At 37.3% G+C, this 15,767-nt stretch overlaps 1 protein-coding gene and 1 non-coding gene across 2 annotated transcripts; one reads left to right on the forward strand and one right to left on the reverse strand.

Annotated features, from left to right (window-relative positions):
• Positions 1-8,546: 8,546 nt before the first annotated feature.
• Positions 8,547-9,812, reverse strand: LOC130590072 (uncharacterized). The gene has a single exon (XM_057391964.1). It carries the CDS (start codon positions 9,810-9,812, stop codon positions 8,547-8,549), a length of 1,266 nt encoding a protein of 421 aa, XP_057247947.1.
• A 141-nt stretch (positions 9,813-9,953) lies between these two features.
• LOC125494539 (small nucleolar RNA R71) lies at positions 9,954-10,060 on the forward strand. Its single transcript, XR_007270786.1, has one exon. It is a non-coding gene; the product is annotated as a small nucleolar RNA R71 (small nucleolar RNA).
• Positions 10,061-15,767: the final 5,707 nt, after the last annotated feature.

Genomic DNA, 15,767 nt, shown 5'->3' on the forward strand with positions numbered 1-15,767 from the left:
TCAGTTTCTGAGCTCACGAACCCCTAAAATGGTAAAAAAACATGTCAGGCTTTGGAATCGCTCAAATCTTATGTCCGAGATAGGAGTTAGGCCCAAATTACGATGTTCAGCCAAGATGAGCAGGAAATAGACACGAAAAATCGTACTTCAACGAATTCAGCTTCTGAGCTCACGAACCCTTTAGAAATGTAAAAAAACAATTCAGGCTTTTGAATCGCTCAATTCTGATGTCCGAGCTAGGAGTTAGTCCCAAATTACATGTGGGCCAAGATGAGCAGGAAACAGACACGAAAAATCAGACTTCAAAAAATTCAGCTTTTGAGCTCACAAACCCCTAAGAAATGGTAAACAAAACAATTCAGGCTGTGGAATCCCTCAATTCTGATGTCCGAGTAGGATTTAGGCCCAAATTACGATTTTGGTTCTAGATGAGCATGAAACGGACGCGAAAAATTGGACTTCAACGAATCAGCTTCTGACTCACGAACCCCTTAGAAATGGTAAAAAAAACATTTCAGGCTTTTGAATCGCTCAATTATGATGTCCGAGCTAGGAGTTAGCCCAAATTACAATGTTGGGCCAAGATGATCAGGAAACAGACACGAAAAATCGGACTTTAACGAATTCCTCTTTTAAGCTCACGAACCCCTAAGAATGGTAAAAAAAACCAATTCAGGCTTTTGAATCGCTCAATTCAAATGTCCGGCTAGGAGTTAGGCCCAAATTACGATTTTGGGCCAAGATGAGCATGAAACGGCACGAAAAATCGAACTTCAACGAATTCAGCTTCTGAGCTCACGAACCCCTTAGAAATGGTAAAAAAAACATTTAGGCTTTTGAATCGCTCAATTCTGATGTCCGAGCTAGGAGTTAGTCCCAAATTACAATGTTGGGCCAAGATGATCAGGAAACAGACACGAAAAATTAGACTTCAATGAATTCAGCTTTTGAGCTCACGAACCCCTAAGAAATGGTAAAAAAACAATTCAGGCTTTGGAATCGCTGAATTCTAATGTCCGAGCTAGGATTTTGGCCCAAATTACGATTTTGGGCCAAGATGATCATGAAACGGACGCGAAAAATTGGACTTCAACGAATACAGCTTCTGAGCTCACGAACCCCTTAAAAATGGTAAAAAAAACCATTCAGGCTTTTGAATCGCTCAATTATGATGTCCGAGCTAGGAGTTAGTCCCAAATTAAGATTTTGGGCCAAGCTGAGCATGAAACGGACGCGAAAAATCGGACTTCAACGAATTCAGCTTATGAGCTCACGAACCCTTTAGAAATGATAAAAAACAATTCAGGCTTTTGAATCGCTCAATTTTAATGTTCGAGCTTGGAGTTAGGCCCAAATTACGATTTTGGGCCAAGATGAGCATAAACGGACGCGAAAAACTGGACTTCAACAAATTCAACTACTTAGCTCACGAACCCCTTAGAAATGGTAAAAAAAGATTTCAGACTTTTGAATCGCTCTATTTCGAGGTCGGAGCTATGAGTTAGTCCCAAATTACAATTTTGAGCCAAGATGAGAAGGACACAGACGCGAAAAATTGGGCTGCAAGGAATTCAGCTTCTGAGATCACGAACCCCTTAGAAATGGTTAAAAAACATGTCAGGCTTTGGAATCGCTCAATTCTGATGTCCGAGATAGGAGTTTGGCCCAAATTACGATGTTGGGCCAAGATGAGTAGGAAACAGACACGAAAAATCGTACTTGAATGAATTCAGCTTCTGAGCTCACAAACCTTTTAGAAATGATAAAAAAACAATTCAGGCTTGTGAATCGCTCAATTCTAATGTCCGAGCTAGGATTTACGCTCAAATTACAATTTTCGTCCAAGATGAGCATGAAACAGACGCGAAAAATTGGACTTCAACGAATTCAGCTTTTGAGCTCACGAACCCCTTAGATATGGTAAAAAAAAAATTTCCGGCTTTTCAATCGATCAATTTTGAGGTCCGAGCTAGGAGTTAGTCCCTGTAACACCCCGATAATTCTCTCTTTCTAGAAAATACTTTTATAACAAATCTAGAGAATTACCCAGGCATTATCGCCCGTGTGTTAACGTTTTGGCTTACTCAGAATTTTGCAGCGGAAAACAATTTACTAAAAACCAACTTTATTGAAACTCGTTAAATAAATGACAAATGTTTGGAAACTAAAACACACCAACTAAATAAACCTCAAACTTAAGTAAAGATGTCCCTACGAAAACAACTAAAACTATGCTAAGTATAAGCCTCCCATTCCAGATTCCCAATGAGATGCATCTGCGAACCTGTAATGTCATATACAATACTGACTCTGCTCACCAGAAGGATCATCACAGGATCAATAGGCAAAGCCATGATCACACACACAAACAAGCACGTAATCAGCAAAGCTGAGTACTACATATCAGACATAAATAATCCTAAGCATGATACTACAAAAATAACTTGCAGGAATAAATAATAACATAAATAAATAATACTCTACAGACAACTTTTACTGAACTACACTTGACCCAACTTTTATTACTTTAATGGAATAGTTATTGGACGATTTGACCAAACCAAAAATAGGAAATATGGTCATGACTCCGTAAACCAAAATGACCTACGATATTGAGGAACCTTTGAACTAAAGAGGAATGGTGATCAATCCAATCCTCGAAAAATACATATCACGGCGGACTATGTATCCCAACCCTTAGTGTCCAACTCTAGACGTGCACCAGTCTAAAGTCTATAACTTATTCTCGTTTCACTTTACGTTAAATATATTTTATTACTTGTGTTGACACAACCAAGAAAATAACACATAAATAATAATCACACAATCATACAAGAATCCTTTTTATCTTTGGAAACAAGTGTTCACAACTTATCAATCAAGACTCCTTTATTTCTTTTTATCCTTTGTTGAACCAGCCAACAGAAATCGTACCTTTATATAGGTATAACTCATACTTACCAAATAAGATCCACGGTTCTTATAAGATAAATCAATAATCTCCAAGAAATCTATGTAACACATGATTCCAACTTACTTACATTAATTCACTCACGAATTAATACCAAAAACTGAACTTATCTGCTTGCATCAAACTTCCATACAAACAGTCATACTCATAAATATTCTTAGCTTACATGTAGCACACAGGCAAGTAACATGTAAAACAATTTCAGTAAATCATATATATGAACAACAAAGTCCTATACATGATACTAATAAATAAAAACATCCCTAAGGCATGTTTCTAAACCATATAGCACGTAGACTATGTACGTACCTTGTGTAAACGAAACGGTAGGCCACTTTTTCGATCTAAAAGTCCCCTACTATGAATTCTCCGCCTAGAAAAATAAAATAACCAAGTAAATATGAAAGGTGTGTCGCGTACCTAACAAAAATAACCTAGCTATTCCTCCTAACTAATGTAGTCGGCCAAGTAAGGATCGAATCCCAAGAGACTAACTGATTCAAAGTAGTTAAATTGACTCTAATTAATACTAAGCAAGTAATCAATAAAAGTGATGATGAACTAATCTAAATAACTAAAAGCAAATGAATTTATCAAGAGTGAATCAAAGACTAAAGACATCTAGGTTTAAGTATCCCCACTAACACGAATTAATGCCACAAACAATCCCTTCTTCCTTAATTAACAAATAAATAACTCATAGGATAGACGCGCCCTAATAATACTAAGGATTTCTTTCGATCAATCAATAGCTTCCCTAACAATGCAATCATGCCTATTTTCATGGAGTCATGCAAATTAAGGACTTTAGACATAGCATCCTAACATCCTAATAAATTCCATCAACTACTTTCGTGATGATTTCCTTTATTTAATTTAGGGTTCTAGATTCGATTAAGATTCAACTTTCGTTGCAAAAATAATCACATTCAAAGTATACTATTTCTAGTCATAAATTGATAATTAAAACCAACCCTAAAATAAATGAATCATAAATTAATCAAGTTTGGGAATTGAGAATTAAACAAGCATCAATTCATGTTAGGGTTCAACCTAACCTAGAATAAAAACTACTCACACATGATGATTGAATAAACAAAATAAATATTAAAAGAAGCATGATTAACAATAATAATAAATAGATAGAGAAGAAAAATAATACTTGAATTAATTGATGAAATTGCAAACTTGAATGTCGAAAACAAAGCTTGAGGAAAAATAATGGAGAATGTGGATGAAAAACGTGAAGAAGCGTCCAAAGGAAGAAGTAACGTGATTTCCTCCCTAAAAGAATCTCCTTTTCAAATTCTATCCAAAACCTATTTATATCTATCCAAATACAAGTAGTTTGACTAGGATTTGGACTCCTAAAACACTCTAAAACTAAGATTACGTAATATTGAATTGGAGACCGCCATGGCCTTGCGGTAAGCTTGAAAGGACCGCCAAAGGGTGGCGGTTTATGCTGTTTTTTTGTTCTCTTGCTATCAAAAGTCCATTTTGTAGCTCCTTAGGCATGGTAATTAATGGTTACCAAAGCCATATCGCAATATATCTTCAAAATCATCGCCGGATAAAGCTATCAATCCATTTGAATGCTCCGCAATCATCCAAGCTTTCGTGCAAATCCCAATCAACTCCAATAAACGCCATAATCCTACAAAAACAAAACAAATACACCGAGAAGAGCAATAGCGAAAAGTAAAGAATGATAGCTCTAAGAGATTAAATATATGGGAAAAATATGGTGAACACACACAAATATATCACATAAAAATGAGTATATAAACGTGTTATCAAATTCCCCCACACTTAACCTTTTCTCGTCCTCGAGGAAAATAAAAAAAAAAAAAACTATCTAAGGAAGCGTAAAACCTATACTCACTGTCGTAGGAATCACGATTGCACTTAGCACGTGCAACAAGCCCTTTAAACCCCTAGGCTACCCTAGTGGACGAGTAAGGTCTCGTGAAGGTTTTCAGAAGGCATACCTACAAAGCCAAATGATGAATTCCCAAACCGAATAGCAAAACAAGATAGTCATGAGAAACTAATTCATTTTCTTTCGAAATCATTTATTCGTTACAAACCAACAAGCACAAATCAATTTTCAATGCAAACAAGACTTAGCACCCTCAGTGATCAACCAGTCTTACCACACATCTCCCCCAAACTTGACTCAGTTGTACAATAACAGCTTCTCACTCTAGTTGTGCAAAACAAAACAAAGAAGCCCTCATGTGTTTAAGAGGTTAGAATAAGAATCACTCATCCTAAATGCAATAAAGCACATCAACTTCATGTAACTGTCTTCTTTAGATTTGCAAATTGACTTTCTCCACTTATACTGTTAGGATGCAACACGGAAGTCATGAGTTCTATAAAAAGGGTAGGCTTGGTTAAAGGGGGTTGGATAACGTTATTTGGGAATGTGGTGCTCAAAAATAAAAGAAAACTTAATCCCACTACATATTCCAAATGTCGGGTTCAATCCATCCTTATATCCACCAAACTCCATATAAGCTTGCCCTTTTTTTCTTTCACAATAATTTCTTTCAAACAACAACCAAGGAACTTGTATGAACATTGAAACTTACATTGAGGAGATAATGCACATACTTGGGGATTATATATATATAGATATATTCTCTTCATTCTTCCCCATTTTGTTTCTTTTTCTCAAATTCATCTCCTTTCTTTTTTTCTTCAAATTCCTTTTGTTTTCAAGAATCGATGTCTCCTTTTTTTTCTTTTTCTTTTCAAGTTTCGAATTACTCATAGGGATACCAATTGATCCACCTTCAAGACAAAACCTAAAAAAAAAAAGGCTCTAAGGCATATGATGTAAGGCTATCAAAAAGGCAATTATGAGGCTCAAATTGGTTCATCCTAGGGGTAAATATAAAAAGGAAAAAATTATTGTGGCCCTAAGATGTTGAAGCTCTAATCATCTAGATAGAACATCAATCATTCTTCCATATTGCATCGCAAAGTCTCAAATAGTCACAGGCAAATCCAAGATTCAAGTTACATGAAGGATAACTAACACACATGAAAAGAACACGACTGAAATAATGTGCAACAGTCGAATATGGCTTAAATTCCTCACCAAGGTACTCAAGCTATTATTGTCGGTCGAGTCAATATCAAAGGAGACCATTCTAGCACAAACCGAATCACAGAGGGATTTATGCTATCTTCATGCAATAGATCATCAATTCAGTGCAAGTTGATTCATAACAAAACATTCAAAGCAATGTGTTTCAAAGTTCTCACTTGAATTGCCATTCAACTTGGAAATATCGAACTAACCTAAAAAAGAAAAAGAACTACCAAAAACAAAGAAAAATGAACAAACGACTATATACAATGAATCCCTCCCCCACACTTAAAGGTGCAATGTCCACATTGCAATAGTAAGGCACAAAAGAAAGGGGAGAGGTACTCACAAGATCTCAGGAGGAAGAGAGGAGGATTGGGGAACCCTCCAGATTGCATCCAGGTGCAAAAATTCTCCAGGAGCTTAATCATGTCCGTCAACTCGTTGACTCTTAGAAGTAGGACCCAAATCTCAGTGGCAAACAAGTCAACTAGAATAGTCAAAGTCATGAAAAACAATGCCACCCTTGTCAATGAGTAAAACAGTACCCACACACAATATCGTCGATCAAAATCAAGACACTCGAACAATTTGGTGTCACAAATATATCTCGAAATAGTCGGAAATCACGCCATTTGTCCTTCCCCAAAGACTCCAGCAATAAAAGAGAACCTCAAATTATTCGAATTGAGGGTCCGAGAATCCCCAAACAATCAAACTTGCAGCAAGTGGTTCGTGAGATTCGTTGAAATGTCGAGTCAATATATTGATGAAAACCAAGGCAAACTCGCAGCAATTATTCAAATTTCAAGAAGCCAATGCAAGAAAGGATGGAAAAACAGCGAATGTAATCACGAATTACCGCAATTACAGCCATGAAAATCCAAACCCAGTAGCCAAATTTCGACCAAAGAACAGGGGAATTTCACCACTGATTTCAATGGAGTTCAATGACCAAAACAACACGAAGGAGGGAGAGACTGGGTCAGCCTTGAAGTACCAAATTCGAGCATCAAGGGGCAACAACAATGGAGTGCGAATCCCCACTTCAGTTCTTGTTTCAGTAAGTTTCTCTCTCGTCGTTATTATTTTTTTTTCTGCTGTTGTTTTCGATGGGCTTCGTGAAATACAGGAGGAATTGCCAAGGGTTGGCAGTATGCGAGACTGAACTGCAACGTGGTGGCAGTTCGAAATTTTTTTTTTTTCGATGGGTTTGAGTGCATTACAGGCGGAACCGCGATGGGTTGGCGGTTGTGGGAGCACACTGCGATGGACTGGCAGTTCCTACTGCCTGCGTGGGATGCTTCTCCTTTCCTTTTTTTTTTTTTTTTTTTTTTTTGGACTGCAATGTGGTCGCGATTGGTGGGTATGGACTGCTGTAGGTTGGCAGTTTCCACTGAAATTGTCACGCTCATATAGTTCCAGAGTCCACCTATACAAACACACACCAAAAAAACTAAGGAAAGTATACACTAAAAAAAAAATACTAGATTCCTAAATCCTATACCTAATACGTAGACTAACTAATCATATAATACAACTACAATAGTAAACTAACTAAAAATATAAACTAAAGAACCTCTAAAAAAAAAATAATAGGAAAAGTAAAAGAGAAAGCCTGGGTTGCCTCCCAAGAAGCGCTAGTTTAAGGTCATCTAGCTTGACCACCTTTTCACATCACTCTGAATAAGGGTCGGAAAGTGTGTAAACCGCCTTCACTTCAATAGCTTCACCTTCTCGATAGTGCTTAAGACGTCGTCCATTTATCTCAAAGGAGTCAGTTGCTTCACTCCAAATCTCAACCGAGCCATACGGAAAAACCTGAAGGATTTTGAATGGACCAGACCTCCTTGAGCGAAACTTACTAAGAAATAGCTTCAATCGAGAGTTGAATAGTAAAACTAACTATCCTTCATGAAATCCTCGCTGCATGATATGCTGGTCAGGCCACCTTTTCCTTCGTTCTTTGTACAACCTTGACTTTTCATAAGCTTTTAACTCTACCTCAGGAAGCATAGCCCGCTCCTTAGATTCTTCGTGTGTCAACACCTCCTTGCTAGGCTCAACACTAGGTAATGAATGTGGTTCCTCTAAGAGCCTCTTGTACTCCCTAGTTTCCCAATCCTCTTCATTAGCACTTCCCATGAGGACGGTTTGCAGTGAATCATCAAGTTGTAGATTAGAAGCTTTTACCTCAATCGCCTCATCTAGAGCATCCACTCTATAGATAGTCTCTCCCATAGAGGGAGCTTCCATGGAGTTCGTGAGATTGTACTCCATCTTCTCAGTACCCACTTCAAAGGTAATATTTCCATTCTTCATGTCAATGATGGCTCCAGCAGTGGCCAGGAAAGGTCTCCCAAGAATGATAGGGACCTGCGCATCTTCCTCCATCCTCCATTACTACAAAGTCACATGGAATGAAAAACTTCCCAACACGGAGAGGGACATCTTCAAGGATACCAAGTGGATACTTTACGTTCTATCTGCTAATTGTAGGGAAATACGTGTAAGTTTTGGTTCACCCAATTGAAGCTTCTTGCAAATTGACAAAGGCATTAAACTAACACTTGCCCCAAGATCACAAAGCGCCTTTTTTATTTCAATATCTCCAAGCTTCACAGGAATAGAGTAGCTACCCGAATCTCCTAGCTTCTTAGGAAGCTTATTCTGCAAAATAGCGCTACATTCTGCTGTAAGTGAAACAGTTGCATTTTCCTCGATCTTCCGCTTGTTTGAGAGCATGTCTTTCAGAAATTTTGCATAAGAGGGCATCTCATAGATAGCTTCCAAGAATGGTATGTTTATGTGCAGCTTCTTCAGTATATCAAGGAACTTCCCATATTTCTTCTCTAATTTTGCACGGGCTAGCCTTTGTGGAAATGGAACTGGTGGCGTGTATGGACGAATAGGGTAGAGTAGGTTCCCTCTTCCTTCTTCAACAATCTCATTCTCTACCACTTTCTCAGTTTGAACCATCTCTTCCACATTTCTTTTAGATTGCTCCTTCAAAGGATGATCTTTTAGCTCTTTTCCATTCCTCAAAATCACAGCATTGATATGAGCCTTAGGTGGTTGTTCACTATTACCTGGAAAATGACCAGGAGCTTTTGATAATTGGCCCACCTGATGTGCAAGTTGGCTTATTTGACTTTCCAAGAGCTTATTCTGAGCTTGAATCTGTTGAATTGCGTTATCAGTCTTCTCATTTTGCTTACCTTGTTGAGCCATAAAGTTAGTTTGTTGGGCTAAAAGGTTCTCCATCATAATCTCCAAGTTGCTCTTCTGTTGAATTGGAGGAGGTTGCTGATTAACACCCTGATTGACATGATGATTGAATGGTGCTCTAACTTGAAAACCTTGTGGTGCATTAAAGTTGTTGCGAGGTGGAGGAGGCGGATTGAGTTGTGCTTGAGTGTTCTTGTACGAGAATGCAGGATTGTGCTTCCATCCCTCATTGTACGTGTTAGAATAAGGATCATATGGCTGCTTTAGATTGGAGTTATAAAGAGCATTGGCTTGCTCAATTGTCATCCTATCATTGTTGATTTGACATTCAGTAGCAGCATGTCCTTGTACTCCACACATCTGACATGAGACCATCATAGTTGAACCAGCTTGGAGTCGATCAAACTTGTGAGATAGTGCCTGCACAGTATTAGTCAAAGTGGTTAGCTCATCAACATCATATTTACCGCCCCTTCTTAGCACGATTGCGACCATTTGGATGGTAGTTGTCATTGGCCGCCATCTTCTCAATCAACTCCTTTGCTTCGGTTGGATTCTTAGTCATAAGGGAACCGCCTGAAGCAGCATCGATGTAGATACGAAAACTCATGTGTTAAACCATTGTAGAAAGTCTGTATCAACATCCATTCAGGAATCCCGTGATGAGGACATTGTCTTTGCAAACGTAGAAACCTTCTCCATGCTTCATACAATGATTCGTTGTCATATTGCTCAAAGGTTGCTAACTCGTTCCTCAGCTTCGCAGTCTTTTCTTGCCCCAAAAACTTCACCAAGAATGCTTTGGCAAGTTTCCCCTATGTATCAAAAGTTCCGACACCTTCATCTTCTCAACCACTCCCTTGCCCTATCTCGAAGAGAGAAAGGAAAAAAGGCGTAGTCGAATAGCATCCTCACTCACATTGTTGATTTTCACTGTGTCGCATTTCTCCAAGAAACTAGCAATGTGACTCACAGGGCATTCATTGGGTAACCCTGCAAATGAATCGTTGGAGATGAACTGGATGAATTGAGGCTTAATTTGAAAATTTGCAGCATTGACGGCTGGTCGAACAATGCTCGATAATGCACCAGTTGTAGTATCTGGTACACCATACTCCCAAAGAGTTTTAGTTGCTTCTTCACCCATTGCTTGATTCTTATTTCTTAAGTCGCTCTCTTGTACTTCCTTGCTTGCGTGCATGACTTCGATTTCAAGATCTAGAGGAATCAAATTCTGTGGACCTCTACGTCGAGTTTGCATGCAACAAGAAAGAAAACTAAAAACAAAAGATCAAATAAACAAGAAACGATAGCCGAAGAAGCAAACTAAAAGAAAAACTTAGCAAAAATAAAATCAAAAATAACTAATTTAAATACCGTTAGTCCCCGGCAATGGCGCCAAAATTTGAAAGGTGTGTCGCGTACCTAACAAAAATAAACCTAACTATTCCTCCTAACTAATGTAGTCGGGCAAGTAAGGGTCGAATCCCAAGAGACTAACTGATTCCAAAGTGGTTTAAATTGACTCTAATTAATACTAAGCAAGTAATCAATAAAAGTGATGATGAACTAATCTAAATAACTAAAAGCAAATGAATTTATCAAGAGTGAATCAAAGACTAAAAGACATCTAGGTTTAAGTATCCCCACTAACACGAATTAATGCCACAAACAATCCCTTCTTCCTTAATTAACTAATAAATAACTCATAGGATAGACACGCCCTAATAATACTAAGGATTTCTTTCGATCAATCAATAGCTTCCCTAACAATGCAATCATGCCTATTTTCATGGAGTCTGCAATTAAGGACTTTAGACATAGCATCCTAACATCCTAATAAATTCCATCAACTACTTTCGTGATGATTTCCTTTATCTTAATTTAGGGTTCTAGATTCGATTAAGATTCAACTTTCGTTGCAAAAATAATCACATTCAAAGTATACTATTTCTAGTCATAAATTGATAATTAAAACCAACCCTAAAATAAATGAATCATAAATTAATCAGGTTTGGGAATTGAGAATTAAACAAGCATCAATTCATGTTAGGGTTCAACCTAACCCAAGAATAGAAAACTACTCACACATGATGATTGAATAAACAAAATAAATATTAAAAGAAAGCATGATTAACAATAATAATAAATAGAATAGAGAAGAGAAAATAATACTTGAATTAATTGATGAAATTGCAAACTTGAATGTCGAAAACAAAGCTTGAGGAAAAATAATGGAGAATGTGGATGAAAAACGTGAAGAAGCGTCCAAAGGAAGAAGTAACGTGATTTCTTCCCTAAAAGAATCTCCTTTTCAAATTCTATCCAAAACCTATTTATATCTATCCAAATACAAGGAGTTTGACTAGGATTTGGACTCCTAAAACACTCTAAAACTAAGATTACGTAATATTGAAATTGGAGACCGCCATGGCCTTGCGGTAAGCTTGAAAGGACCGCCAAAGGGTGGCGGTTTATGCTGTTTTTTGTTCTCTTGCTATCAAAAGTCCATTTTGTAGCTCCTTAGCATGGTAATTAATGGTTACCAAAGCCATATCGCAATATATCTTCAAAATCATCGCCGGATAAAGCTATCAATCCATTTGAATGCTCCGCAATCATCCAAGCTTTCGTGCAAATCCCAATCAACTCCAATAAACGCCATAATCCTACAAAAACAAAACAAATACACCCGAGAAGAGCAATAGCGAAAAGTAAAGAATGATAGCTCTAAGAGATTAAATATATGGGAAAAATATGGTGAACACACACAAATATATCACATAAAAATGAGTATATAAACGTGTTATCAAAATACTTGAACTAAAAATTTACAGCAACTTTAAAAACATCCCAAACCCTTTTAAACGTCTTTAAAATCGTTTTTATGTATTAAACTTTCGTTATTTTTATCCCTAGTATAGTACAACTATTCTAATGATTAAAAATCATTAAAAACCTTTAAAATACAAACTTTCTGAAATTCCAGCATTTATAAAAAATTATAAACCTTCTGAAAATATATTTAATGCATATAAAAATCATATTTTCATCAAAACTCATATTCATAATAAAAACTGAAAATAATAAATCTGAAATTATTATTTTTATACATATGAAAACCGAAAATATATTCTTCATATAAAATCATAATATAAATCATAAACATGCTAATAACAGTAAAATAATGTAAAAATTAATACTTTAATGGAATCTTAGAGAAGAAGAAAAGAAAACAACCACAACAAGGAGGCAAAGGCAGCGCCGGAACTGGATGACAGCAGTAAGGAGGCGGCGGCGCAGCAATGTCGTGGCTCAAGAAAATATTTGTGACGTTTCTTATTCAACAAGAAACGTTACTTAGCGAAGAAGAAACGATCTTTGAGAGGAAAATATGAACTCACGCACAAAGAGAGAGGAGAGAGAGAATGTCGAGTGAGAGGAGGAAAATATGAATGGCATGATGTATATAAAATAATTGGGTGGGATAAAATAATTGGGTTTTAGGATATTTACATAAAGGCTAATCCTTTTAGGTTTAGGAAAAGAGATAAGATTTAAAAGATTTGATGACTAATAAGATGATCAACTTAGGACTTTAATCATCAATAGGACTATTTTCCTTTTTATCCTTTTAGGAGTTTCGATTCCATTAAACTTCTTTTTCAATAAATAATTTTAATACTTAAAGCTTTTATTAAGACATGCTTAATTAAAACATTTTCAATTTTATTAAGCTATGAAAATATTTTTAGTTGACTTTTAAAAATAGTCAACCCTTTTTAAAAGTCAAATCATTTTCCAAACTCATTTGGATTTAAATATAATTACATAAATACTTTAATATATTTATGAAAATCCTTTAAAAATGTGGGGGATTACAGTCCCAAATTACAATTTTGAGCCAAAATGAGAAGGACTCTGACGAGAAAAATTGGTCTGCAAGGAATTCAGCTTCTGAGCTCACTAACCCCTTAGATATGGTAAAAAAAAACATGTCAGGCTTTAGAATCGCTCAATTCTGATGTCCGAGATATGAGTTAGGCCCAATTTACGAGGTTGGGCCAAGATGAACAGGAAACAAACACGAAAAATCGTACTTGAATGAATTCAGCTTCTGAGCTCACGAACCTTTTAGAAATGATAAAAAAACAATTCAGGCTTGTGGATCGCTCGATTCTAATGTCCGAGCTAGGATTTAGGCCCAAATTACGATTTTGGGCCACGATGAGCATGAAACGGACGCGAAAAATCGGCCTTCAACGAATTCAGTTTCTGAGCTCACGAACCCCATAGAAATGGTAAAAAAAACATGTCAGGCTTTGGAATCGCCCAATTCTGATGTCCGAGATAGGAGTTAGGCCCAAATTACGATGTTCGGCCAAGATGAGCAGGAAATAGACACGAAAAATCATATTTCAACGAATTCAGCTTCTGAGCTCACGAACCCTTTAGAAATGATAAAAAACAATTCAGGCTTTTGAATCGCTCAATTCTGATGTCCGAGCTAGGAGTTAGTCCCAAATTACAATGTAAGGCCAAGATGATCAGGAAACAGAAACGAAAAATCAGACTTCAATAAATTCAGCTTTTGAGCTCACGAACCCCTAAGAAATGGTAAAAAAAACAATTCAGGCTTTGGAATCGCTCAATTCTAATGTCCGAGCTAGGATTTAGGCCCAAATTACAATTTTGGGCCAAGATGAGCATGAAACGGACGCGAAAAATTGGACTTCAATGAATACAACTTCTGAGCTCACGAACCCCATAGAAATGGCAAAAAAAAACCATTCAGGCTTTTGAATCGCTCAATTATGATGTCCGAGCTAGGAGTTAGGCCCAAATTACAATGTTGGGCCAAGATGATCAGGAAACAGACACGAAAAATCGGACTTTAACGAATTCAGCTTTTGAGCTCACAACCCTAAGAAATGGTAAAAAAAACAATTCAGGCTTTTGAATCGCTCAATTCAAATGTCCGGGCTAGGAGTTAGGCCCAAATTACGATTTTGGGCCAAGTTGAGCATGAAACGGACAAGAAAAATCGGACTATAACGAATTCAGCTTCTGAGATCACGAACCCCTTAGAAATGGTAAAAAAAACATTTAGGCTTTTGAATCGCTCAATTCTGATGTCCGAGCTAGGAGTTAGTTCCAAATTACAATGTTGGGCCAAGATGAGCAGGAAACAGACACGAAAAATTAGATTTCAACGAATTCAGCTTTTGAGCTCACGAACCCCTAAGAAATGGTAAAAAAACAATTCAGGCTTTTGAATCGCTCAATTCTGATGTCCGAGCTAGGAGTTAGGCCCAAATTACGATTTTGGGCCAAGATGAGCATGAAACGGACGCGAAAAATTGGACTTTAACGAATTCAGCTTTTGAGCTCACGAACCCCTTAGAAATGGTAAAAAAACATTTTCGGCTTTTCAATCGATCAATTTTGAGGTCCGAGCTAGGAGTTAGTACCAAATTACAATTTTGAGCCAAAATGAGAAGGACTCTGACGAGAAAAATTGGGCTGCAAGGAATTCAGCTTCTGAGCTCACTAACCCCTTAGATTTGGAAAAAAAACATGTCAGGCTTTAGAATCGCTCAATTCTGATGTCCGAGATAGGAGTTAGGCCCAAATTACGAGGTTGGGCCAAGATGAACAGGAAACAAACACGAAAAATCGTACTTGAATGAATTCAGCTTCTGAGCTCACGAACCTTTTAGAAATGATAAAAAAACAATTCAGGCTTGTGGATCGCTCAATTCTAATGTCCGAGCTAGGATTTAGGCCCAAATTACGATTTTAGGCCAAGATAAGCATGAAACGAACGCGAAAAATCGGACTTCAACGAATTCAGTTTCTGAGCTCACGAACCCCATAGAAATGGTAAAAAAACATGTCAGGCATTGGAATCGCTCGATTCTGATGTCCGAGATAGGAGTTAGGCCCAAATTACGATGTTCGGCCAAGATGAGCAGGAAATAGACACGAAAAATCGTACTTCAACGAATTCAGCTTCTGAGCTCACGAACCCTTTAGAAATGATAAAAACAATTCAGGCTTTTGAATCGTTCAATTCTGATGCCCGAGCTAAGAGTTAGTCCCAAATTACAATGTTGGGCCAAGATGATCAGGAAACAGACACGAAAAATCAGACTTCAATGAATTCAGCTTTTGAGCTCACGAACCCCTAAGAAATCATAAAAAAAACAATTCAGGCTTTGGAATCGCTCAATTCTAACGTCTGAGCTAGGATTTAGGCCCAAATTACGATTTTGGGCCAAGATGAGCATGAAACGGACGCGAAAAATTGGACTTCAACGAATACAGCTTCTGAGCTCACGAACCCCTTAGAAATGGTAAAAAAAACATTCAGGCTTTTGAATCGCTCAATTATGATGTCCGAGCTAGGAGTTAGGCCCAAATTACAAAGTTGGGCCAAGATGATCAGGAAACAGACACGAAAAATCG

Source organism: Beta vulgaris, chromosome 1 (assembly GCF_026745355.1).
Source record: "Beta vulgaris subsp. vulgaris cultivar EL10 chromosome 1, EL10.2, whole genome shotgun sequence".
Classification (NCBI taxonomy): Eukaryota; Viridiplantae; Streptophyta; class Magnoliopsida; order Caryophyllales; family Amaranthaceae; genus Beta; species Beta vulgaris.

Coding starts and splice junctions, on each gene's coding strand:
- LOC130590072 (XM_057391964.1), bottom strand. CDS start 9,812: ATGACAACTACCATCCAAATGGTCGCAATCGTGCTAAGAAGGGGCGGT.